Source organism: Xenopus tropicalis, chromosome 6 (genome assembly GCF_000004195.4).
Source record: "Xenopus tropicalis strain Nigerian chromosome 6, UCB_Xtro_10.0, whole genome shotgun sequence".
NCBI classification, from domain to species: domain Eukaryota; kingdom Metazoa; phylum Chordata; class Amphibia; order Anura; family Pipidae; genus Xenopus; species Xenopus tropicalis.
Genome location: NC_030682.2, coordinates 30,584,272 through 30,610,657, shown reverse-complemented (window position 1 = coordinate 30,610,657; position 26,386 = coordinate 30,584,272). Strand labels below are relative to the sequence as shown.

The 26,386-nt window shown below is 40.2% G+C and overlaps 1 protein-coding gene across 2 annotated transcripts in view; it reads left to right on the top strand.

The window, feature by feature from the left end:
* The first annotated feature begins 3,901 nt into the window (after positions 1–3,901).
* znf804b (zinc finger protein 804B) overlaps positions 3,902–26,386 on the top strand; it is a 242,366-nt gene continuing 219,881 nt past the window's right edge. For both annotated transcript variants that reach the window (XM_012965620.3, XM_012965619.3), the window contains exon 1: positions 3,902–4,630. In XM_012965620.3, coding sequence (XP_012821074.1) covers positions 4,517–4,630 — 114 coding nt within the window. In that variant the 5' untranslated portion in view covers positions 3,902–4,516. The remainder of the gene's footprint in view (positions 4,631–26,386) is intronic.

Here is a 26,386-nt window from a genome sequence, read left to right as displayed (position 1 = left end):
ATGTTGGATTTTGTTACCATACAGATAATATTTAAAGCCAAATGAGCAGATGAGACTCCCAGAGAGTCTACAGGGAGAATAACAATGGACCAAGTACAGAACCTTGCAGAACCTCTGTATTGTGGAACTGGTTCTATTAGCATAAGTATCCACAGAAAGCTCTAGCTGTTGTTTCACGGAGGGCAATGGCTACTTAACATGTAGGGGGCAAAATATTGATGCTTAGTTATGTCTAATTAAAAAAGTCACTCTTGTGCACGCTTTTCCCACTGCACCTTTGGGATCTATAACATTTAGAAGTCTGTGCTGCAGCAAATAGGTTCTCTTTAAAGGGGAACTCCACCCAAACACAACTTAAACTTTTTGAAAAGTAAACATAATTTCAAACTTTGCAATTTACATCAGTTTGGAACAGTTCCCTAAGCCCTGCTCCCTGTTCTCCTGCTGATCTGGCTGACTACTTTGAGACTCAAATAAAATGTAACTACTGACTAACTGTCCTATAGCCTGCATCTTCCAAATACCAGAATCCCCCACATACTAGACATCAATAAGGAAAGGAACATCACAGTGCAATGCATTGTGGGTTATGTTGCAATTTGCAACATTAGTGGTTTAGCCCCTCCTCCCCTGCCAGGATTTTAAATGTTCAAATGATGCAAAAAGTTAATAACTCTTTTGCAGCTGGATTTCAGTATATAAAAATGTTATCTATACATACGTTTTGAAGGAAGTGATAGGTATATTGAGGGCTCTTGTTCGGAAGCCGGAGTTCCCCTTTAATCTTATTGAGAGATCAGTGTCACAGTGCTTTATATGCACCCTTTATTCTTGCAATGAAATTTGACCATGGAAACAACTTTAATGGCACAATATATGGTCCACAACAAGATCTATATATAATATGATTACTAGTAAATCACCCCTGAGTGCAATATATTAATTAGGTATAAATCTAATTACCTATGGAATTCTCAGCTTATTTGATAAGAATAACAAAGTCATAAACAATATATTTGTGTTTTAGCGCAGACCATATTAATCCTGCCATGGCCTGTAAGGAAGCACATAACTTATGTATTCTTCATTAGCCGAGCATTGTTCTTGTGCAATATGGCAATGTGCTTAGTCAGGAAATATCACTTCTTCCGAGCATTACATAATTGGCAACACGATGAACACGGCACTGGAAGGATAAAGCATGAATGCGAGGTGCACAAATAAGAAGGTTAAATGGAACTCTGCTTGTGGCAAATAGCCCAAAAGGGATTAGCCATCAGGCAGGGATTGTTCAGAAAGGTTTGCAAAATATACAGCCCAAGCACAAATACTGCTGGAGCCGTTACAGGTATTTCATACTCGCAACCTTGCTACAATTTGACCTTTGCTTATAAAAATGCAGGAAAATAGACGCGCTAGTTCCCATCACTGCTTGTGACGAAAAAAAAAAGTGCATGGTAGTGCAGCCAGCTGCTACATGTCTACCCTTACCTCCTGTCACAGGCACCCTCTAGTGATGCTACTGTTGCTATGGTCCCCATTATGACCAATTGCTAGAGGGCATTCTCAAGACATTACTGTTGATTGTACCCAAAATTGGGAATTCCTGGAGTTTTACCAGAGATGCCTGGCCATTGGGGAAGTTGTAAGCAGAATAAACTGAACTGAATAACTGAAGCTACTGTGAGAAGACATTGCTGCAGGAATTCTATTCAATCAGTTCTGTGAGCTAGGCTACACTATTAACTGCTTCTGTGGTGTTACGGAGGGCTCATACGGCAAATTCAGAGCAGAAAAAGGGATAAACACCATTAAAGGTGGTTATGAAACAAAAAGGCACAATGTTTGCTCCAGTTCTAGTAACCAGTGACTATATAGTTACAAATACTGGGGGTGCCAAAATGTTAGGCACCCCCAGTGATTATAGTCCCTTACCTGAGACCCCCAGCCAGTGCCCCTGTTAGGAGAATACTGCATTGGCCAGGGTGTATGGGAGCGAGCGTTCCTCTTTCACCTTCAGTCTTTGCACAGTAGAGTGAAAATCTGAACTTTAACAAAAAAATCTGGCCTTTTTGCTAAACTGTGCACGTGAGGGCCCTGGGAATGCTGCTAAAGAAGGAAGAGGATTTGTTGCCTGCATTTACCCCGAGCCGGTGCAGTTTTCCCCTAACAGGAGCACCGGCCAGAATTCAGGTAAGCGATTACAATCAATGGGGGGTACCAAACATTTGGCACCCCCTAGTGATTTAGCCTTTCCTCCTTCTTTAAACAAATGCCCCCAGCCTGGCACTTCACACCTGGGCTGAGAGAAAGGGGGAGCAGACTGTCCTACACATGTGCCAGTCCACAAAGCGATATAGCCCAGCTAGTAACACATAGCAACCAATAAGATGCTTGCATTTAATTGGTCCAATTGGTTGCTGAGTAGTGATGAGCGAATCGGAAAAAAAAAGTCGCTTGAATCAACAAAGTTGCGTGCAAAATTTTTTGTAAAGTTTTGTAAAATTGTCAGAAGTTTTTTGATGCAAGCGACTTTTTTGATGTAACCAAGACTTATTTGACGTGACCGTGACTTTTTTGATGCGATTTTTGTGAAATGTGAAGTGCAAAATTTGACATTGAATCCATACCTGGCAAAAAGATTTTGCTCATCACTATTGCTGAGGGTTAGTGAAACTGATACAAATGGAACCCATGTCATAATATAACCCCCAAAGCTGTTAGGACCTATTACTGCCTATTACTGTCAATGTAAGTGCTACAAGCATTCTTCTATCCAGAAACTTTAACTCAGTGCTGCCAGTCTCCCCCCCCCCCTCCCTTTGAGACAGGACCTCATTGAGCTGGGATTCAATAGGTAAGGTGCATGAACACTATGTGAATTTCCAGAAATAAATACATAACTTAGTAAACAGATTTATGACTAAAAATTCTAGTATATTTTTTACCCAGACATACCTGTTTCCACAGTTTGAGAGGGAACCATGCTACTCCGATTGATGATAACCCTAAATCCCTTTCTTCATAAGCCTGACTGAATGAACTCAGTGGTATGGAATATTTTGTTTTTTAGGAAGCACGTCCTATTTTACCTTTATGGAGCAGCATATCATTTGTATGCAGATTGGTTTGCCTGGGACCTATCAGATCTAATGATACTCTCCCCCCAGTCTCTTTTGAAAATAAGACTGTGAAACCCTATAGAGTAAATTACTGCATCAAAGTGGGATGCCAAACACCAGTGGGCACAAATCCAAAAGTAACTCTCTACTGTAACCAATGATTAGAGTTATATGAATTTAAGGAATAACAATATGTGCATTTGTTAGTAGCAGCTGCCATATTTTTCATTTGTAGTGACCCTTATTCCCATCAGCAGAGCAGAGGAATCCGTTTAGACCTTTCCTGATGCCTGTAGAATAAGCCTCAGCCGAGGCAAACAACATGGCAGCAACCCATGCTGCAAACTATGCAGAGGAGCAGTGTCTCTAAAGTCCATTGGGCAGGTAAATGTATCCTTTTGCTTTGTTGTCTATTTAAGTGCAAAGTGTTTATAATAAGGAATATTATGCTTTACCAATACCATTAAAATCAAATTGGACTTCTTATTTCTTGGAATGTAACAAGACAGTTAAATATTGGCAGAAATGCTAGAATGTGTGTATTTGTGAGTAGGGTGGCACTGCCCGATCAGAGCACCCACTGATAAAAGCAATCGCCCACATACTGTAGCTCCAGTGTGCCAAGGAGAGACAGAGGTTAAATGGCAAATAAAACGTGGATTATAAGAGAATTCAGATCTTCCCAGTGTCAAAGACACAGCACATATATATTTGGAACTCCCTGTTGCTCTCATGAATTAGGACCCTGCAGCTTTCCCAGCTCACTGCTTAATACTGAGCCAGGGCTGGAGCTGGCAGGTAGCAGAGAGAATGGAGAAATGGGGGTGGAGAATGGAAGCTGCACTTGCTCAGAGCTCATAGCTACACACTGAGTGCAGGGAAAGCTGAAAGTTAACATGGTAAATGGGGGCTATTAGGCGCTCTTGGCTTTGTAAATGAGCCAGCATGCTGCTTCCCTAGCCATTCAGCCCTGCGCATTTGTCCAGAGAGCACATTGCTTTGGCCACTCCGTGTAGATTTGGGAAGGAATAGCGGGGATCGCCGTTGCAGGATTGAGAGGATGGGCTACCCACAGCATGGGGGGACTTTGCTTGGGGGCTACTAACCCAGCACCATCGGATCATGTGGCTGAACACGTTCATTCCCGGAGCCCAGTGACAGCCCCGTCTCCCCAGTCTGTGCATCGCACTCGCTCAGAGAGGGATTCCCAATAGAAGCGGCAGTTCCACTCAGGGAGCGACTGAGCAGCGTCAGACGCACATCGCATGGGCTCATTGTGGCTGATTCCTTTCAGCGAAGCCTGGCAGCATCGGAGGCTGGAGCTGCCCGGCCGGGCATAGCCGCTGCCAGTACTGGCCCCCCCGGCTGCACCCATATGGGAGAGTGGGCTCCGCATGGCGTGCTATTACCTGGTCATCAGCTCCACGCACCTCAGCAACGGCCACTTCCGCACCATCAAGGGGGTCTTCAAGGGGCCTCTCCGCAAACCGGGCACCTCCTCATTACCGGTAAGGCCATTTCCCTCACCCTATTGCTGTACCGTGCCTTCATATGTCTTTATAATCGCGCTGCGACTGTCGCATCTCTTCACTTCAAAACTTCCACCTGCCATACAGACACTTCTGACTTGTTCCCTTGCTCGCACCTTGTGCTTTTCCTTCTCATAATGTCCCTTTCTTCTGCCTTGGTGTCAATGAGAATAGCTAGTTTGTTGCACTTGGTGCCTCTGCTAGTGTCATCTTATAGAAACATGACGTCATGCTGCAATTTTAACAGTTTTGGTGTTATTAGTGACATAATATGACTTTTTATAATAACACTGATCCCTCCTCCCAGGAGCATTCTCTTTCCTTAACATTAATGTGTTCTTGTTTTGCCAGTGAAATTCGTAGGAAAGTACTGGATACAGTTTATAAATCTATGTAACAACAATAGACTGTTAAATTCTAATAAATGTCATTAATGGGACTATTGAAAGTAATTATAACTGTTGTGCAAGGGGCATTAAACAGCAAGGATGATGTTCTGCATCTGTGTAATAAAGTTGCTTTTGCACTTTATTATATGGGCCAAGTGAGTTTGGTTGGTGCCAAGACTGCAAGTTGACATGTAGTGTGTATGCCCCTGTGGCTACTGCTTTGTGGCATTGGCAAGAGAGAGCACAGACACCTCCCAAATGGGGATTTACCGTTGCCTTAGTAGTGGAGTAATACCCCATACACACACCTGCATGTGTTGCCTTAGTAGTAATACCCCATACACACACCTGCATGTGTTGCCTTAGTAGTAATACCCCATACACACACCTGCATGTGTTGCCTTAGTAGTAATACCCCATACACACACCTGCATGTGTTGCCTTAGTAGTGGGAGTAATACCCCATACACACACCTGCATGCTATTCATTCATTTCCCAGGGATGTCTGGCACTGCCATAGAGGAGTAGGCGCAGGGCTGGAAGGTCTAGATTTGCTTGCAGTTAACCTGAGATTAACCTAAATTCACAGATGTTCACGGAACCTACATAATCTGCTTAAACTGCTGTCAAAAGCTCCAGTTTAGGGAAATCTGTGAGGGCTGGCAGAGCTGGAAGTTTCAGGGCAAGGTGTTTAGCAGCGAGGCAGCGGCATGCAACTGGGAATGGAAAATCCTGGAAGCATTTAAGCAGCCTGTGCATAAAAGCGACTCTTCTCTTTCCTTGGTGGCGTCGTTATTACAGAAGGGGGCTTCGGGTAATGGATAACGGTTTCACATCTAATCACGGTGGATAGAAAGCTGTGGCCTGTGTAATCAATAGCAGTGGCCTGCTGCACTTAGAGAGACAGTTCTGCAAGCTTTTACACTTAATTACATAGGGATTGCACTGGAACAGTTCTGAATGCACTGCTTTCCCTGCTAGCCAGGCTCCTTAATTATTAACATGGCATTTACAAATACAAAATGTAAATCTTTCTAAAAACAACTATATGAGCTTATATTGACAGCTGGAGTTAATGCATTTTACCCAACACCCTTATTTATCAATAGAGCATTTGCACACAGTTTGTAAATCTCTCTAAAAGCAACACAGTCAACAATTTTAGTGTAGGCATTCAGACCTCACTGCTTTCCCCACAACCAAATATCCTCCTTTATTAATGTACCATTTAAACATACAATTGACACATCTCTCCAAAGACAACTGTGTGGGCTTATATAGAGAGCCATAATTATTGCACTATAAACATTCTCACTGCGCTACTTTTCCTTTCTACCCAATGCCCTTATTTATTAGTAAAACATTTGTACACAGTTTGTAAATATCTCTAGAAGCAACAGTGTCAACTTACATAGACAATGTTACAGGTATTACAGTGTAACCATTCTAACTGCACTTCTTCCGCTACTATCATCCTTATTTATTAATATAATATTTGAACTTGTAGTTTGTTAATTTCTCCAAAAAAAGTGAGCTTTTATAGGCAATGTATTATCATTGCTGACTGACTGCAATACTTTTCCTGTTACCCAACATTAACATTTATTAATGTTTGCCCATACAGTTGGTTAATCCCTCCAAAAAGCAACTGACAATACCATAGTTGTACCACTCTGAGTGCGCTACTTTCCCATCATTTTAATTTTTTAATATACCATTTGCACATATGATTTGTAAATCTCTCCAAATTGGCTTATTTCCAAGAAGTACTGGGCTGTTCTCCTGTAACAGGGAGAGTGTATAGCCAATAGATCCTGGAGAGAATCAATCATTTCAGGCAGACATGTGCTGATTGTTACCAGCATAAACTTTTCCAGAGAAAATTGACATCTGGTTGCTAAATCTTCCATCTTATATTGGCTAAGCACCGGATATATTCCTGCAGATGGTTATAAAGATATTAATCACTGTAAATCCACATACCCTTTATTATTATTATAATAGTAAATGGATAATGGTCTTAAAATTGCCTTTCTCCTGGAACACTGTGATGAGTTAAGTCAGATGTTGATAGCCGTGCCTTGCAGAGCAGGTTCAGCTGCTACGGGTGCCGTTGGACAGGGGTCGACTGTTAGTTCAGCTTGTTTATTGAAATATATATCATGCAGATGGTAGTAAAATATCAGAGGTCAGCTGATCAATGGTTGCATATCAGTATGTCGGCTGCATTATAAATTATTTTTATATAAAACTTTTGATCCGTTTTTAAACTATTATCATATAGTTGTAGAAGGAAAGCGATGCCAGGGTATCCAGTAAGCAGAAGCCTTGCCCAGCTGTTGCTCAGAAACTCCTGACACAACCAGGCAGCCAATAGTTACTGAAACATGATAAGAATCAATGTTCTATATGCTCTATAGCAGCGGAGGGGCCACATTTTGGAAACACTTAGGTTCTGAATGCAGAATGCATCCCAAGCTTCTTCTGACATGCTGAATATTTCATACTTCCAGTTCAGTGTGTAAAGTAGGTAAAAAAAAACCCAAGACAAATAAGAGCTTTGAATTCCCTTCCCCGGGGTTTCCCGACAAAACAGCTCTGATTATTACACGTATAAATATGAATTCATAAGTAGATACATAGCGAGTGCTAAAAACAAACCCACAATTAGATTTTTCTATAACTTGAACTGCTGCATTTGTGCATCAGGGGAAATTAACTGAGCTTGGCCTGAGAGCACATCCAAGAATTCCCATTATGTAAGGAGGTTAATCATTTACAGTGGATTAAGTAGTGTTTTGAACAAAATAACAAAAAAACAACTTCACTCCCATCACAACTTTCCCCATCATCATTGCACAGAAGGGTGCGTAACAGCATTACAGCAAACGGAAGGCAACAGGGACAGTTTTTGCTAGGGCAGAATGGGCATTTGCCTCAGGCCCTGGCATTAGATGCTCACCTTGGCCAGAAGAGGTTATTGGTTTAATTATTACGGACATGCAGTATAGTTGCAAAAGTGTATTAACTGACTGCATAGTTGCATCATGGTTGTGCAAGTTGTAGTCACTCCTGTGTAACTACAACTCTCATATAACTTTATGGATCAGTGCAGCACCTAAACTTATCAGAACCTCTAAGGCACCAAGAAATTGAGGTAATATTTCCAAACTGTATGAGGTAGGTTCCCATAATTCCCCCTAAATAGGTCACGTATGTATGTAGCTCAGTGGATGCAACTTTATTTCTCGGCACACTTGGATTTATACAGATGAGAGGAAGCTGCCATATTGCTTTCATTAATATGTTCACTAGTGGCCATATTGATGCTACTGTTTTATGTTTTAGTGTTTGGTGAAAGCATCAGACAAGACTCAATATGACTCAATACTCTATGTATATATGAATAGATAGAATCTTTGCACATAAGCCTTGTATTTAATAGAAGCCACAAGTTGCCTATTGGTGGTTTTCTCTGTACTTAATTACATGTTATATCTTCAACATTTTAGGTCTTTATTGTCTTTTTTCATAAACCCAAGAAAAATCATTTTTTTAAAAGTGAAACAGTACAGAAAAACCTCCCCTATAAACATGGTTACACCCGGAGAAGGCCATCTGAAGCCTCTGTTCCTCGACCCTCATGAATACAATGGCACAATAAGTGATTTAGCTGAAACAGATAGCAATTTATTACAATAGATTTGACAGATGGTCTGACCCTGCTTGACATAAATTGATTAGATAGAAGGATAACTTAATGTTAGAAAGTGTTCATGTTTAGCTTTCCGTAACGTTGATACAAATAGCATCATTCATTAAGAAAAAGCTAAGTGAATTTGCATTCATGGCTTATTTACTGGAAGGGAAATTTAGTGTGTGTTTTAAAAATATTTCCCACTGGTAATTCATGCAGATTTGCTCATGTTTTCCATTGGTAAAACTGACTGGAGCGTTTATGAGAAAGAGAGATACTCGAAGATATTTAATCACTGATGAAGTGTGTAATATCAAGTGAAATTTCATATTCATCAATATGTCTAGAGTATATACAGTATGAGCATACTTTAAACCCCCAGAATTTTTAAAAAGTATCTATCTATTTATCTATCATCTTTCTGTCATCTCTCTTTCTGTCATCTATCTATCTATCTATCTATCTATCATCTCTCTCTCTCTCTCTCTCTCTCTCTCTCTCTCTCTTTCTGTCAACCTATCTCTCATCTATCCATCTATCTATCTATCATCTATATCTATCTATCTATCTATCTATCTATCTATCATCTATATCTATCTATCTATCTATCTATCTATCTATCTATCTATCTATCATCTCTCTCTCTCTCATCTATCTATCTATCTATCTATCTATCTATCTATCTATCTATCATCTCTCTCATCTATCTATCTATCTATCTATCTATCTATCTATCTATAATCTATCTATTATCTCTCTCTTTCTCTCATCTATCTATCTATTTATCATCTATATCTATTTATAATACTATATGGGATAGGCACACCATGAGTAAGGCAGAAAGCCTTGGTGCCTGAGCTCAATAGCTATAATAAATATTAGCAGTGGGTAGGTGAGTAATATGAAGGCTGTGGTCGCTTGAGCCAAATAGAGTCTTTTACTAGGACTGTTAGCGTTTGGACTAAGACACACACATTTTCTATCTTACTTGTGGTGTGCACTTATCCCACATTGAACTGGGAGTTCCTAATTTAGACACACTTTCTCCCTGTACATACCTCTTGCCTTGCCTGTCTCTCTCGCTCTCCCTATCTTTCTCTCTCTCTAAATATATATATATATATATAGAGAGAGAGAAAGAGAGACAGGCAAGGCAAGAGGTCCTCTACACTTACCCATAATTGATATGTATAGGACATTACATATATGATGTAAACAAGTCAGTGGGGGTCATTTCTAAAGTTCGCGAAGCGCATACTTTTTTCGCAAATGGTTGTTTGCGCATGTTTTCCCCTAAACGCTGTGCCCGTCTTTCCTTTTATTGTGAATCGCAAATGTGAATTGCGCACCACAATGTGTAAATAAGATTGCGATTTGCATGCCCTCTGTGCACGTTTATCAAGTGTGAATATATCGCCGATTTTCTCTTTGCGAATATAAATCCTCAATTTTCGAAATCAGTGTGCGCATAAATATTCGCAATTTGTGAATGTGCCATATTTAAAAAGTTTTCGCACTGTGAATAAAAATTTCGCAATTATGTTTGCACATTAAATGTTGTCTTATAAATGTAAACATGGGCAGGGCAAATATGTTCACTGTGCGAATAATTCTGCGCTGCACAAATTTTATAAATGACCCCCTGTGAGCACCTGTGCAGATCTGGGGATCTCAGAGCAAGAGGTCTGTAATACAAGAATGTCTGTTTAGCACTTATAATGAGAAGGCTGGTTTCATGGTCTAATGAGCAAACCCGGTAATTAATAATCACACATAATTGCACAGTGTGCACTGTGAGTGTCAATCATGGTTCTCTCAACTGTATCTAAAGAACTGTAATATAAGTACCCACCGTGTTGGAATCTGTTGACTTCCCCACTTGATCATGGTTCTGAATACCGTTAGGTAAAAGTAAACATAATTTATAAACGACAGCCTGATTAAAAGGCCTGGTAGCTGCCAATAGTTACTCACAATGCCAGATGCATTTGTAGTAATACAGATTGCATTGATTTTTTAAGCTCTGTTACTGTCTAAATGAATTAAAATTGTTATAAACCCCCAAAGTGCACAGCTTTCCAAAATGTACTGCTGCGTGTACAAAGAGAATGGAAACTCCAAGCAGGATTTGCTGATGATAATGAATGCACAATAACCAGAAATGCCAACTCTCCCAAAATATCCAAGTGTCCAGTTTTGGCTTCTCTCTCCATGGCCACTTACAGTAAATGGCCGGTCTTCTGCTTCCCTTAATGTGTACTTCAATTTATGCTAAGTCCTGCAGTTGAAAAGACCTAAAAGCACATGAAATTACCCCAGATACTGGGAATTTTCGGCAAAGCTGAAGACGAGAATGAGGGTGGGGCCAGAAGTGCAATTGGGTGTGGTTGAGGTATAACATGGGTGTGGCCAAGACACTCCGGAATGGGCAATATTTGTAGTCGCTATACTGTGTGCACCATATGGTGGTTTTTCCACCATCTAATTTTTTGCAACTTTTTTTTCTGGTTGATCAGAATCTCCATATTGGATTATGCCATTTGTTTATATATAAGTTTTATTTATATAAGAATATTATTTTAGGTTCTAGTCATTAAGCGTCTACCTCTTAAGATAATGGCCGATAGGTCATGGACCTGGGAGAACTTTGTTCATGTTGCAAATGTCTTCATTTTTGACAAAGAAAATGACAAAGTTGGCTTTTTATTAGATAATTCATCAGTTTATTTAGAACTTATTAATTAACACACAAACTCTATACATTAATATACAGGAATGGGACCTGTTATCCAGAATGCTCAGGACCTGGGGTTTTCCAATTAAGGGATCTTTCTGTAATTTAGATCTCCATACCTTAAGTCTAAATAACTCCAATAGGATTGTTTTACCACCAATAAGGATTATTATATAATTATATATTAGTTGGGCTCAAATACAAGGTACTGTTTTATTATTACAGAGAAAAATGAAAGCATTTTTAAAATTAGAATTATTTCCTCAAAATGGAGTCTGTGGGAGATGGCCTTTCCATAATTTGGAACTTTCTAGATAACAGGTTTCCAGATAACTGGTCCCATACCTGTACAAAACTCTAATCAAATGTCATGTTGGTAGATAATATTTTCCTTTCAGTTAATTTACATGTACCCATCTAATCTTTATGGACACACAAATACAGCCAGGTCACTAGGTGGTGCTATTTTTTTAAATTAGAGTTGTTTATTGAACTTGTCATTAAAGGGCCAGTAACATCAACAAATAAGATGGCTTTATATGCAGCTAAATATATCACACTGTAACCCTGCATTTGTGCAAAATGTTCTTTAGTGTGCCAGAAGCTCTCCTATAGTTAATATATGATAGCTACATTATCGCAATGGGGCTGCCATTCAAGGTTCATTAGGCTGTAGGGCCATGTGGCATAGCAGATAACAGATAAGCTATTTAGAACACAGTGGGTTGTAGTACTTAAGCGCTTAAAAACAGAGGTAAAAGATGTCATCCTTATCTCTCTGCACAACTATATAATTTTAACCTTACTCAGATAAAACAGGACTTTTTCTGCCAATAAATATTTTATTTGCTGATGTTAAAAAAGACAGATCTATGTGTTACATGTATATAATTAGCCCTTCAGGAAGATTTCTGTTCCAGTATTTGCCAGATTGGACCTGCTGAATTAGGAAATCTAAAGTGCAGTTGCTCTTCAGCACTTCCCCACAGTGAGTTATATGTTCATTAAAGGAAAGGTCGAATCACTGGGGGGTGCCAAATGTTAGGTACCCCCCAGTGATTGTATTCACTTACCTGATACCCCAGGCTGGTGTTCCTGTTAGCAGAAAACTGCACTGGTCTGGGTTACATGCAGGTGAGGGATCCTCTTTACTCTTCTTCCTTCATACTAGCTGCGCATGTGAAGTTGAGCAAAAGCTGCACTTTAAAAAAAAAGTCGTCTTTTTTACTCTATTGCACATGAGAGGGCCCCCATAAATCACAGCGAGAAAGAGAAGAAAGGAAGAGGATCACTCGCCTGTATGTAGCCCAGGTTGATGCTTACAGCAGCACCATCCCAGGGTATAAGGTAAGTGGTTACAATCACTGGGGGTACCCAACATTTAGAACCCCCCAGTGAACTTTTCCTTTAAAAGTACTTCTGTTTACTTGCCCTTTCCTGTCTTCCATTCTGAACTGAGCACTACTGTATCTACTGAGGCAGGGGAACCCTGGAGCTAGCAGCATCACTAGACTCAAGACTTGTGCCTAAAGAATGGGGCACAGACATTAGTCACACGCGAAACACTGCAAATTATGACAGATGGATGTCTGTGTAATTGCGTCCAATTTGTGATAAAATATGTCATGCGCAACACTGCCTTGTAACAGCAATACCATTGGAATTCTGTGCAAAATATGATGCATTGTGAGAAATGACATGGTAATTGCACTTTGCCCACTTGTGTAAGTGCAAAGCTCTATGGCAGCGGTTCTCAACCTGTGGGTCGGGACCCCTTTGGGAGTTGAACGACCTTTTCACAGGGGTCGCCTAAGACCATCGGAAAACACATATTTCTGATGGTCTTAGGAACCAAGATACCCCCTCTCTATGGTTGGGGGTCACCACAACATGAGGAACTGTATTAAAGGGTTGCGGCATTAGGAAGGTTGAGAACCACTGCTCTATGGTCTCTTGGTCAAAGCTATGCAAAAAATGTATTTTGGAAAGCTAGAAATGAAGGGTGTTTGTTTAGGACAGAGAAGGAAAAAATGCAAAGGCGGACCACCTTGCCTCTTTGCCCCGTGTGCTTGGTAAGTTTTTATGAGCACCTGTCGGGGGACAAGAGGCCAGGCTAGGGGTAAGTAGAGCCAGTTTAGCCCTAGGCACGTGCCTCTTCTGCCTAGCCCTAGTTCCGACCCTGGGGAAATATAATGGATGAAATGCTGATAATAATTTATGACAGTTCCTCCTATTTTCCAGTATTCTTGAGATCTATGTTTTCTGGATAATGGATCTTTCTGTAATATGGAGCACCATGTCTTAAAGCAACTTAAAAACGTTTACTACAGAAAAAAAGCATAGTATTCAAAAATGTTAATATTTCCCATATTACAGACCATACTTTACCCATAACTTTAAAACTTTGGAGCCTTTTTATCAAGGAGAGTAATACAAAATAACCCAAACTCAGCAGAATGCACTTGTATATTGACTTCACAGGTTGTTCCTATTTAATAAATTAAGAATTGTACTTTCCCTGAAATACTTTCTTGAAATAAAGTTTTGCCAAAATTGAATAGTGCTCAGAATAGAAAATATGCATCTGTATGGAGCAGAATTCCATTCTCATTATTTTACTGGAAAAATGAAAATAACAAATGACCCGTAAAGTCTGTTATTTTATGTGGAATTTAGAACACATATTTGTTTTTACTAACAGGATTCATTTGGTCTTTCTATGGGTGTCGGTTCCAAACATTATATTCTGTACATTTTTGCTCATATTAAGGCTGATTTCACAGGAGTAGCAGTTTCTTCAATTTGTCGTCTCCTCTATAGTAAAGTAACAAAGAGCAACTAAATTGCTTTACATCAACTATCCCTGTTGGAAATAATTCTCTTTTAACTGTGGCTAATGTAAAATTCTCCTAGTGTTCGGCTCTCATTGCGTTTGCAAGATTTATGCCAGATTTCTTTAAAGACAGAACAATTCTTCTCATTAATATCCATTCAAACAACAAAATACTGATTTGAGATGTTACCTTTGAAGCATATGCCCTTAGATACCTCTGTTTCGGCCTTTCTATCCGGAATGGATTTTGTTTCCATAGGAAATAATATCAGTGCTAAATAAAAGCTAAAAACCCTCATTGAGATACAAAAAGCAAAAGGCAAAAGCCCTTTAAATAAAAAGAGGCCAGAAATTGCTCCGACTCTGATGTTTGATGTAGAGATAAGAGATTCTATGGAAATGCTTTGATGAAAGGTGGAACTATACAATCAGTTCAGATTCTGACCTCTTTATAAGGCATACACACTGCGGTTAAAGGCTCAGTAACCATAAGGTAAAATATTTTATTTAGCTGATGAGGTTATATCTGTTTGACCAGCAGACCCAAATACAATATTTCTTAGGAACAAATATTCTATTATATATTATTACAGAAGACCCAAGCTACTAAACTGTATCCTGTGATTTTGATGTAGTTATAACAAAGAGATGTGTATATAGAACTCACGTTTGATCTCACTTTGTTTAAAGCAAATAGAAGCCCTTAAAACAAATAGACCAGAAAGACTTTTCTCTGATCGTTTTAAAAATAAATTAAAGGCCACCTAAACTCTGAGAGTTCTATACAGAACTCGAACTAACTGGATCAGTGAAGGGTTGCTCACCTTGACCTTATGACTACTTAAGGTAAATACAGACCACTTCTTTATTGCTAGCCTTATATTCTAGTTCACCTACTTCACAGTAATTCTGTTATACACTTCTTGCCTCTGGGGGTGGGGCAATAAATGAGATATTTGCCCTGGGGCCTCTGGAAACTTAAAGGAACAGTAACATCAAAATATGAAATTGTATAAAAGTAATAACAATATGATGCACTGTTGCCCTGCCCTGGTATAACTGGTGTGTTTGCCTCAGAAAGTCTATTAGGGTGAAGACACACAGAGCTACTAGTAGCAGCTACTTGTAGTGGCTACTTAAATAGACAATGCTGATCCTTTACTGATAACAGTCTCAACATGTGTTTTAGCAGAGGCAATTCTCAGTATTGTCTATGGCAGGGTATTTTCTGACGTTTAGTAGCCTTGAAAAAGTAGCTGCTACTAGTAGCCCAGTGTGTCTTCACCCTTATAGTTTATATAAACAAAGCAACTGTGTAGCTATGGGGGCAGCCATTCGAATGAGAAAAGGCACAGGTTACTTACCAGATAACAGATAAAATGCCATTGTATTCTACAGAGTTTATCTTTTATCTGCTATGTAACCTGTGCCTTTTCTCCTTTTTTCCAGCTTGAATGGCTGCCCCCGTGGCTACACAGCAGCTTATTTATATAAACTATAGGAGCGTTCTGTAGCAAATACACCAGTTTTACCAGTGCAGGGCAACAGTACATTACATTTTAATTACTTTAAAACACTTTCATATTTTGGTGTTACTGTTCCTTTAAAGCTGCCCTGATTAAATGGATAGGAAGGTGTGGCTAATCATTTCTAAATCTACTGGCTCATCTAAGGAAGAAGCGAGTGCTAATGACTGAGCTATAGGTTAAAAAGGTTCATACAACCTCAGTTCAAGCAAATACCAGCAGATAGGGGAGAAAACCCCATATATGCTTGCTTTAAATAAGGTGCTTCAAAAAAATCACACTTAGGTAAAGTATGTGAACCTATATTTAATGACATATATGTTGGCAATGACCCACAATTTGCCCTTCCTAGGTAAGAGGAGGACACCTGTCCTGAATGAACCAAAATATGTACTGTTACTCCACCTAAACAGATTCATATCTCAGTTCTTCTCCACAATCGAACCTTTCCTTATAAATGCTGGGACTGGAAGTCAGCCGAAACACCAATAAAATGATAGATATCAGTAATACATGATAGATCACATGGGTCCTATTAAATTATTTTGATACTTAGGGACTTTACCACAAAAAACTCACTCATGTTCTATTCATTCCATATGTGAATTTTAGAAGTGTATTTATCAGTGGGTGAGTGTTAAAGTTTACAATTTGACAAATACACTTCTAGAAGTCCCATAAGAATGAATAGAAAGTGGGAGTTTTTTTTTGCAGTGAGCTATGATCTCATATTTTGATAAATCTTCCCCTTTAAGTGCACTGGAGTAGACTGAGATAATAATCTATGGCAAGATCCATCGCAGTCTGTACAACCGGGTTTTTGTTTCTTGTCTCTTGTCTTCTTCCTGACCACCACAACCCTCCCTCTCTGTTCCACCCCTGTGGTCTCCTTCCTTACCTACTAACTCAGCCTCTTCCACCCTTTTCATGTCTAGAGCATCAACACAAGCTTTATTATTTAATACTGTGCTCATATTGCATGTATTCATCTCTGTAAAAGCATAAAAAGCAGTATTTCATCCCAAACTCATCTTTAAATAATTAGGGAAAATGCCATTTTTACTTAAATGTATGCATCTCTAAAATAATAAAATAAATATATACAACAACCACATCCATTGAGCATAGAGGCCCCCTGCAGAGGGGGAGATTTATAACTTGCTGTACCACTTGTTTCTAAGGAAGGCCATTTAGGCTTGTCATTGTGTGTTGCATTGCCATCGGACGGTAGCTATTTCTTTGGAATGAAGAATGCATTGCATGGGATTCTGTTTACAGCAGAGTATAAAGGAGGCAACCAAGATCCATACAACTAGTGGAATCAGATTATTCATATAGAACTGGATCAATTTCTACAAAACATCATCATTTATTTACAAGGTATATAGCTCCTTTTAGTTTATGCAGCGCTTATCAGAGGGCCCTGCTCACAAGAGCTTATAATCTAAACAATGCCGGTATTATCCTGCCTTGCATATTTTCTGCTCTTTGTGTCTGTGTTTTCCATTATGTGGAGAATCCTTCCAGCCCTCCAACTATTATTTCTATTGCATTTTCCATCTCCAACCATAATCACACTGTCGAGAAGCCCAGTGTATAATAAATATATATTCTTTACTGTAATTGTTATTACTGAACATTGGAAGCATCACATGCCCCAAGTTGGGTCTTTAGTGTATTTTACTTTAAATACATAGTTTCCCATCCACTATGAAGCCAGAAGAATATTAACATAAAAAATACACTTGGACTTATGAGATTGTACAAGGGAGCATGACCTCTTGTTCAACATGAGTGCTAAACATACTTTTTGGCCAGTGTTTTAGTGTTAAGACACACGGAGCTACTTAGTAGCAGCTACTTGTCATGGCTACTAAATGCCAGAAAAACCCCTGCCATAGACAATACTGAGAATTGCCTTTACTAAAACACACGTAGAGACAATTATCAGTAAATGATCAGCATTGTCTATTTTTGTAGTCATGTCAAGTAGCTGCTACTAGTAGCTCTGTGTGTCTTAAACCCTTAATCGTGAAAAAAAAATGGTTTTTGTTATTTCTTGCTAAACAGGACAAAAAGAGAAATTGCACCTAGTTTCAGTTTCCAGCTTTCTGGTTCTTAGTATTTTAGCAGATTACCAATGCGCAGATACACCCCCCCTGCATATTAAATTTATAGGCTTATCTGTAAGCCACAAAGAGTGCATGGAAGGGGGTTGTTTATATAGAGCTTATTATGGATATTTTCATTTAAAGACTAGGAAGAGCACATTATCAGCATAAGTGCAATTTATTTGCTCATGTTGAAGAAGATGTACATAAAAACTTAGGAAATAATGGTTTATGCTAATAAGAGATTTGTTTTTTGGCTCCATAAAAACAATAAAGGTTCCCAATTATCCAGAGTTGTAGACAGCATTGGTCTGGCCTGGCAAGGTACTAGGGAATCTCCGGGTTCACCCCACTATAGGGCAATTTGTTTTACCAGACAGCCATGTTACACCAATGCAGTTGATGGGTTTTATATTGGACCCTGGACATCAGGTGCTTTGTGGGCCCTAGGAAGCTCAGTCTGACACTGCACCCAGTTGATGAATAGATAATGCTCACTCCACAGGGAAAGGCTCTAGAATTATCTAATTAAGTGGAATTGATTGGTGTATATCAAGTCCCCTTCCTTCTTGAAAAGAATTTAGCACATTGGAAGTTGAAATTTCTTCATGGAGATATAATGCTGAGTACAGGGCAATGTTTACTCTAGCTGTTGCCTGTACATGTGTAAGAGGAGCCCAGGTCGAGCACAACTACGTGGAACAGCTCTAGTCGTAAGTGCCTTTAATGATGTATATTCGCTTATTGACTGCACTTATGGTTCGTAATTGAGTCCTTCAAAATTCCATTCAAAATGCAAAATGCAGTTCTGAGAGGTGCAAGGCAGTCCTTTCCTTGCTGCTTGCCAGAGGGCCCCTTATACAGCAGCACCCACAAGCTCTCTAAATAAGTATGGTAGGGGTGGGAGGCACACTTCCAAACACAGGCAGTGCTGCATTCATGGTGGAATCAGAGGCCCTTGCGTCTGTGGGTACTAATGGCAGGGCAGGGTGCATGAAAAAACATGGCAACATGCGTCCTTTTTCCACCCTGTCCCACCAATGGTAAATGGCATCTCATATATCTTTATAGAATATGGGACAGTTTGCAAGGGAATCCTAGTATTTTAAATCTAGGCCCTCCGTGTACTAGTTTGCAGATCTTTTCTAGATGCCGCACTGTACTTGCGCAGGTGTTCTGTCTCAGCAGAGCATGAAATGTCAGTAAACTTCAGGCTATGCTCTCTGAGAGAAATGTGCAGCATTAAGGAAATGTGCCATTTAGATCAAATGTCAGTCTCTGGGATCAGATTGTGTATGTGTCAGTTTATTTGCAGTGCACACGCACACGTGCACGCATGGACAAACGCACACGTGTCAGTACAGAGAGACATAAATGCCATCACTCTTAGATGCACAAAGAAAAGACTGGGAACTCTTTATTATTGTTGGTTATTTAGTACAGAGTTATCCAAGAAAGCAGCTCCGATGCTCATTCACACTAGTGACTGTGTTGCAGGTAGATAATAATAATATTACTGTCTGTTTACTCATATGGAAATAGTTGTCACTTAAAAGGAAGTTGTGGATAGGGTTGCAACCTTTCATGTGAACTCTTACCAACAAAATCTCCTTAAGGTACCAGTGGGCCCAGGGCTAAGATCTCATGGGTGGGCCCCCACAACTGCTCCAATACATTTCTAACAGGACTGACTACCTACAAGCAGGGGAACGTGAATACAATAAGGCCGGAAATACAGAAGCAAAGTCTGTGCCTACAGAAATAGACAAGAGGTCCCGGCATGCAAGCCGGTACCACAGTGTTGGGAAAAGATAAACTGTTAAAAAAATATATTTTAGGAACATTTGTTCTAATAGAAAATTAGATAATTATAGATAAAGAAAAATAGATAATTATTATTATGTCTTTCGGCTGATTAAAATGAGGGGTCTGCCATTTTAGTGGGATGCCTCAGTTAAAAGTTATTCTAGTGATTTATTGGCTAGGCCAGTCAAATTCCAGCTGGGTAGCCACCCTAGTTGTGGAGATCTCTCTCTAGTAAACTGCCGGGAACAATCCTTCCATCCTTTACTAAAATGTTCTGAAAGCTTGCTATAATTATCATAGTTAGCCAATAAAGGTATCACCTTTATACCACTTTTGTTATTTTTTATTTCAAAAGGGTTACCCTGTAAACATTTTGACTGTCTAGCACGGTACATCACCTTTTCCTCCATCCTTTAATAAATATGTCCCATATAGTAAACACTATAAACCATTTTTGAAAAGTCTTTGAACCAATTCAAACTTATTAATGACGGAATTTTCCACCGTATCTGAACTTTTTCCAACACCAGTTTATGGTTTTAGCTGCAGCCTGCGTATGGGGCATCACAGCAAAACTGATATTATGGAGCATATTTATAAACATGTGAAATTCGTTTTGCACAATTGTGCATAAAATGTATAATTTTCCAATAATTTTCCCCTTTGCTGATAACGTGAAAAAAATCATTTTTATTTTTACATTTTGGTCCCCCAAGGGGAACTTTCGCTAGGAAAGAGCAAACAGATCCAGAATACAAACCCAGAATTTAACTCCCCCCAAGAGAGTATTGGCGCAAGATCCGTTATCTGGCAACCAGGATAAACACTTGGTACATAAGGAACAATATTGTAAATCATAGGAAAGAGCTCAGGTACAGAGAAAGAAAAGGAAAAGTAGAAGCACAAGCAGTGTTCTTTGTCTTATCCACAAACGTAAAGCCACTCAACAACACAGTTGCGTGCTGAGTTTGCCACTGGTACATCATCAGGGGGCATATAGTCCAAATAGCGAAGCACCAAATGTCCGTGACAACATTCACCGCCGCACGCCGTTGCTAGGCAATGTGGTACTGCACGTCTGTGCACGTCAGGGCCAACCAGCCCCATCTAGACGTGCTTACTATATGAAACAACTTTATTATATATATATATATATAAAAGCTTTGGTGTGCCTACTTATAAAAGTAAATGTCCCAGAATTGATGTCAACATTATACACTTCAGTAGACTTGGGGGCTGATTTACTAACCCACGAATCCGACCCGAATTGGAAAAGTTCCGACTTGAAAACGAACATTTTGCGACTTTTTCGTATGTTTTGCGATTTTTTCGGATTCTGTACGAATTTTTCGTTACCAATACGATTTTTGCGTAAAAACGCGAGTTTTTCGTATCCATTACGAAAGTTGCGTAAAAAGTTGCGCATTTTGCGTAGCGTTAAAACTTACGCGAAAAGTTGCGCATTTTTCGTAGCGTTAAAACTTAACGCTACGAAAAATGCGCAACTTTTCGCGTAAGTTTTAACGCTACGCAAAATGCGCAACTTTTTACGCAACTTTCGTAATGGATAGGAAAACTCGCGTTTTTACGCAAAAATCGTATTGGATCCGAAAAATTCGTACAGAATCCGAAAAAATCGCAAAACATACGAAAAAATCGCAAAGTACCGATCATTACGAAAAAAATGCAATCGGACTCCATTCGACCCGTTCGTGGGTAAGTAAATCAGCCCCTTGGTGTATAAAGCATTTGTTAACATTTAAAAGGGACATTCTAAAGGGGAAACAAATAGTATGATTTGCATCTTATAATACAGCTAAAACTAAACAGTGGACCCTGAGATCACATGAAATGCAGTTGCTATGAAACATATGAAATATACCAACATTCCATTTGTAATGTTGTTCCATCCATCCCTGTATGAATGTTAACTGTTCCTTTTAATATGCATTAGCAGCTTAGCACTGGGTGGAGTAATGAGAAAGGTTGGGACACAGGAAGTGGAAGCGAAGGGGAGGGGACACACTGTGTGGAGAGAGCAGCCATGAATAAACCGGAGTTCTACCCTGCTATCTAAGATCTCCATGTGGGTTTTCTAGTTCTGCTACACCCGTGTACCAGGTTATCACAACTGGCGACGAGGATTCATATCAGCTACAGGTATCACAGTAATACAACTCACAACCCACAGAACTGTCAGCAGTCCAGCACACAGCATGGCCAGTCTGCCTAACTTCCCCTGTTTTGATGTGCATCAGTCCCAAGCAAACCTAGGAACACTCTGGGATAAATGGCTTAAGCGCTTTGAAATATTTCTCCAAGCAATGAACATAACTGACAATGCCAGAAAGAAAGCCATGCTATTACATTATGCTGGGGAGCAGGTATATGATATCTTTATAACTCTGCCTGGCACAGGGGGTGACAGTGACTATGATGCATCCAAAACTGCCCTAACAAACTACTTTTCTCCACATAAAAATCCAGTTTTTGAGATTTTTAAGTTTAGACAGTCAAAACAGTTACCAAGTGAAAACAGTGATGAATATCATGTGAGACTAAGACATCTTGCCTCTACATGTGAATTTGCAGATGCAGACAAAGAAATTCGCATGCAGCTTATACAGGGGTGCACATCAGCCAAGCTGAGACGACAGGCACTCAGAGACCCCACCATGACTTTAGCTAAATTACTAGAGACTGCCCGAATTAATGATGCAGCAGAGAATCAAGCTAAAATGATTGAGCAAACTGATAGCATTCCAGATCAGTCATTCTCTTTAGCTAATATCACGCAAAAACCCCATCAAGCCTATAAACCAACTGCAACCTGCTATAACTGCGGTGGCCCATATCCACACCAGCAAAACTGTCCAGCAAAAGGGGTAATTTGCCATAACTGTGGAAAACACAATCATTTTGCAAAAGTATGCAGATCAGCTCCAAAATCACATCTACCTGTACCTGTTAAAACATCTCCCGGAAAGAGAGTAGTAAGCACAGTAGCACCAGCTGTAGCTGAAGACACAGGCAGCACATACTTGTTTGCAGTTACAGAAAAGGATTTGCCTCAGGACCAGGCCATTCCTAATCCACGGCAGATAATTCTAATAAATGGCAATCCTGTAGAAGCTCTTATTGATACAGGGGCATCTGTTAATGTTATCAGCCAAACCATTTACCAGAACTTTACAAACAAACCTGCAATACAGAGTACTGCACTGAAAATATTTCCTTATGGTTCATCACATGCTTTGCCTATATGTGGCAAATTTCAGTCAGAACTGACCTTTAAAGATAATTCAATTACTGACTCTTTCTATGTAGTGGAATGTGCTGCTGACACACTTCTTAGCTGCAGCAGTGCATTGGCCTTAGGACTTGTTACACTAGTAAGCAATATCAACGAATCCCACATTCCTGATATAGTGCATAAACATCCGCAACTCTTTCAAGGCATTGGCAAATTAAAAGGTCTGCAGGTAAAATTACACATTGATCAGTCAATATCACCTTCAGTTCAACCACACAGGCGCATCCCTTTTCATGTTCGCAAGCTAGTGGAGAAGGAATTACAGCAACTGCAAACATTTGACATTATTGAACGGGTTGAAGGCCCAACTCCCTGGGTCTCACCAATTGTTGTTGCACCTAAACCAAAACAACCTGGTAAAATCAGATTATGCATAGACATGCGACATGCAAACCGGGCCATTCAGAGAGAAAGGCATATTACACCTACTATTGATGACATCATCACAGATCTAAATGGTGCTAAATTATTTTCCAAGCTTGACCTTAACTCGGGATATCATCAACTGGAGCTGCATCCCGAATCCAGGTACATTACAACATTTAGCACACACATGGGACTTTGGAGATTTAAGAGACTAAATTTTGGCATTTCATCAGCTGCAGAAATTTTTCAAAATGTTATCAGGGAAACCCTGTCCGGGATACCTGGCGTCCTCAATGTAAGTGATGATATCCTCGTATATGGCACATCCCAACAAGAACATGATAAGCGACTGGAACAAGTATTTCAAAGATTACAAGACTACAACCTGACTCTCAATTCGTCAAAATGTCAGTACAATCAGAAATCTCTAACTTTCTTTGGCTACATTTTCTCCGAAAATGGAGTATCAGCTGACCCTCAGAAAGTAGACGCCATAAAATCAGCCTGTCAGCCCCAGAACACTTCTGAAGTCCGTAGTTTTCTTGGCCTTGTAACATATTGTGGCCGTTTCATACCGGACCTTGCCACGGTGTCAGAACCCCTGCGGCAGCTTACAAAAAAAGATGTTCCATGGTCATGGACCACTGAGCATCAAACGTCTTTTGATGCACTAAAGTCTAGTTTGACTAGTGACACAGTGATGTCTTATTTCGATCCCCTCAAATCTACAGAGCTTGTAGTAGATGCCAGTCCAGTGGGCCTGGGTGCAATTCTTACTCAAATTTCAAAAACTGGTCATGTGCACACCATTTCTTATGCAAGCAAGGCACTAACAGAGACAGAGCAACGTTATTCACAAACAGAAAGGGAAGCTCTTGCAGTTGTTTGGGGGTGTCTGCATTTTCACCTTTACCTGTTTGGGCGCAGTTTTACTGTGGTAAGTGACCACAAGCCACTTGTTCCAATCTTTAATAAACACTCATCCAAACCACCCCCACGAATCGAACGTTGGTTACTCAGACTACAAAACTACTATTTTCATCTGCGTTATGAAGCGGGAAGTGGTAACCCCGCTGACTACTTTTCTAGACATCCATGTCCGCAGGATACAAAAGACAACACCCCAGCAACCATCCTAGCAGAGGAACATGTGAACTTTGTAGTAGCACATGCTGTGCCCAAAGCAATGACAATTGTAGAAATTCAGCAAGCAGTAGATGCTGATCCTCACCTCCAGTTAGTTATTGAAACCGTTAGGTCCAAAAACTGGAGCTCTTTCAATGCTGAGGGCCGTCTACAATGGCCAGAAAAAACAGCATACCTACAAGCATTCTTTAATGCCCGACACTCCCTCTCCATATCTGACTCTAACTTACTTCTGCGTGACAATCGCCTTGTCATCCCTACTCAACTTCAGGACAGGGTAGTTGATCTTGCTCATGAGGCTCATCAAGGTATAGTGAAAACTAAGCAACTCCTAAGAGAGAAAGTGTGGTTTCCAGGAATTGATGCAAAAGTGGAGGCATGTATCCAGTCGTGTATACCCTGCCAGGCAACAACATCTAACTACAAGCGTGCACCTTTGCAAATGACACCCCTGCCTGACAGTCCATGGACAGCAGTTAGTGTTGACTTCTGCTCCTTGCCAGACAATTCTTACCTACTAGTTGTCATGGATGACTTTTCCAGATTTCCTGTGGTTGAAACTGTCTCAGCAACCTCTGCCAGAGCTGTTATACCCAAATTAGACAAGATCTTTTCTGCATATGGCATACCTGAAACTGTGAAGACTGACAATGGCCCCCCCTTCAGTAGTGCAGACTTTCAGTCTTTTGCGACTTACCTAGGCTTTACCCACAGGAAAATAACTCCTTACTGGCCTCAAGCCAATGGTGAGGTTGAACGGTTCATGCAGTGCATCAACAAAACTCTCAGGATTGCAACCATAGAACATAAGGACTTACAACAAGAATTATGCAAATACCTCAGACAGTACAGAGCAACACCTCACTCCTCGACTGGTACACCACCAGCAACTGCACTCTTTAACAGACCATTGCGTATCAAGCTCCCAAACCCCCCTATCTCTTTGCCCAGTACGCCTATTACACTTAATGATGCTGCCGCCAAAGAGAGGATGAAAAGATATGCTGATCAGAGTGGTCATCTTGGGAAAATGATAACAATGAAGGTTGGTGATTGGGTCCTGGTCAAGAGGATGAAACCTGCTAACAAATTATCCTCACCATATCATCCTGAACCGTATCAGGTTACCAAAGTCAAGGGTACAATGGTCACTGCTCATCGAAATGGCCAACAAGTAACCAGAAATATATCCCACTTCAAGAGACTTCAAGGTTATGATGGTGGAACAGACCAAGAGGATTATAGTGATGATGGACAGTTGGACACCAGTTCAACTCCAGACACCCCCGGAGATCTGTCAGCTGCAGTACCACCGCCAACTCAAGCACCAACAGTTCCAGAGAATTCACAGACTGGAATAGCACAACGCTATCCAAAGAGAGCAAATAGAAGACTGCCGGGCCATCTCAAAGATTTTATTTTTCAGTAAAGCATGAGGCATTCTGCCTCCCATACCTTTATGTACTCTGTTGCAGTTCACTTTGTTGTTTTGAAAGGTGGGGAGGGATGTAATGTTGTTCCATCCATCCCTGTATGAATGTTAACTGTTCCTTTTAATATGCATTAGCAGCTTAGCACTGGGTGGAGTAATGAGAAAGGTTGGGACACAGGAAGTGGAAGCGAAGGGGAGGGGACACACTGTGTGGAGAGAGCAGCCATGAATAAACCGGAGTTCTACCCTGCTATCTAAGATCTCCATGTGGGTTTTCTAGTTCTGCTACACCCGTGTACCAGGTTATCACACCATTCTTTGCATTTTTTATTTGCTATCAATTCTGCAGTATGGATAGTCCCGGCATTATTTATAGATGCC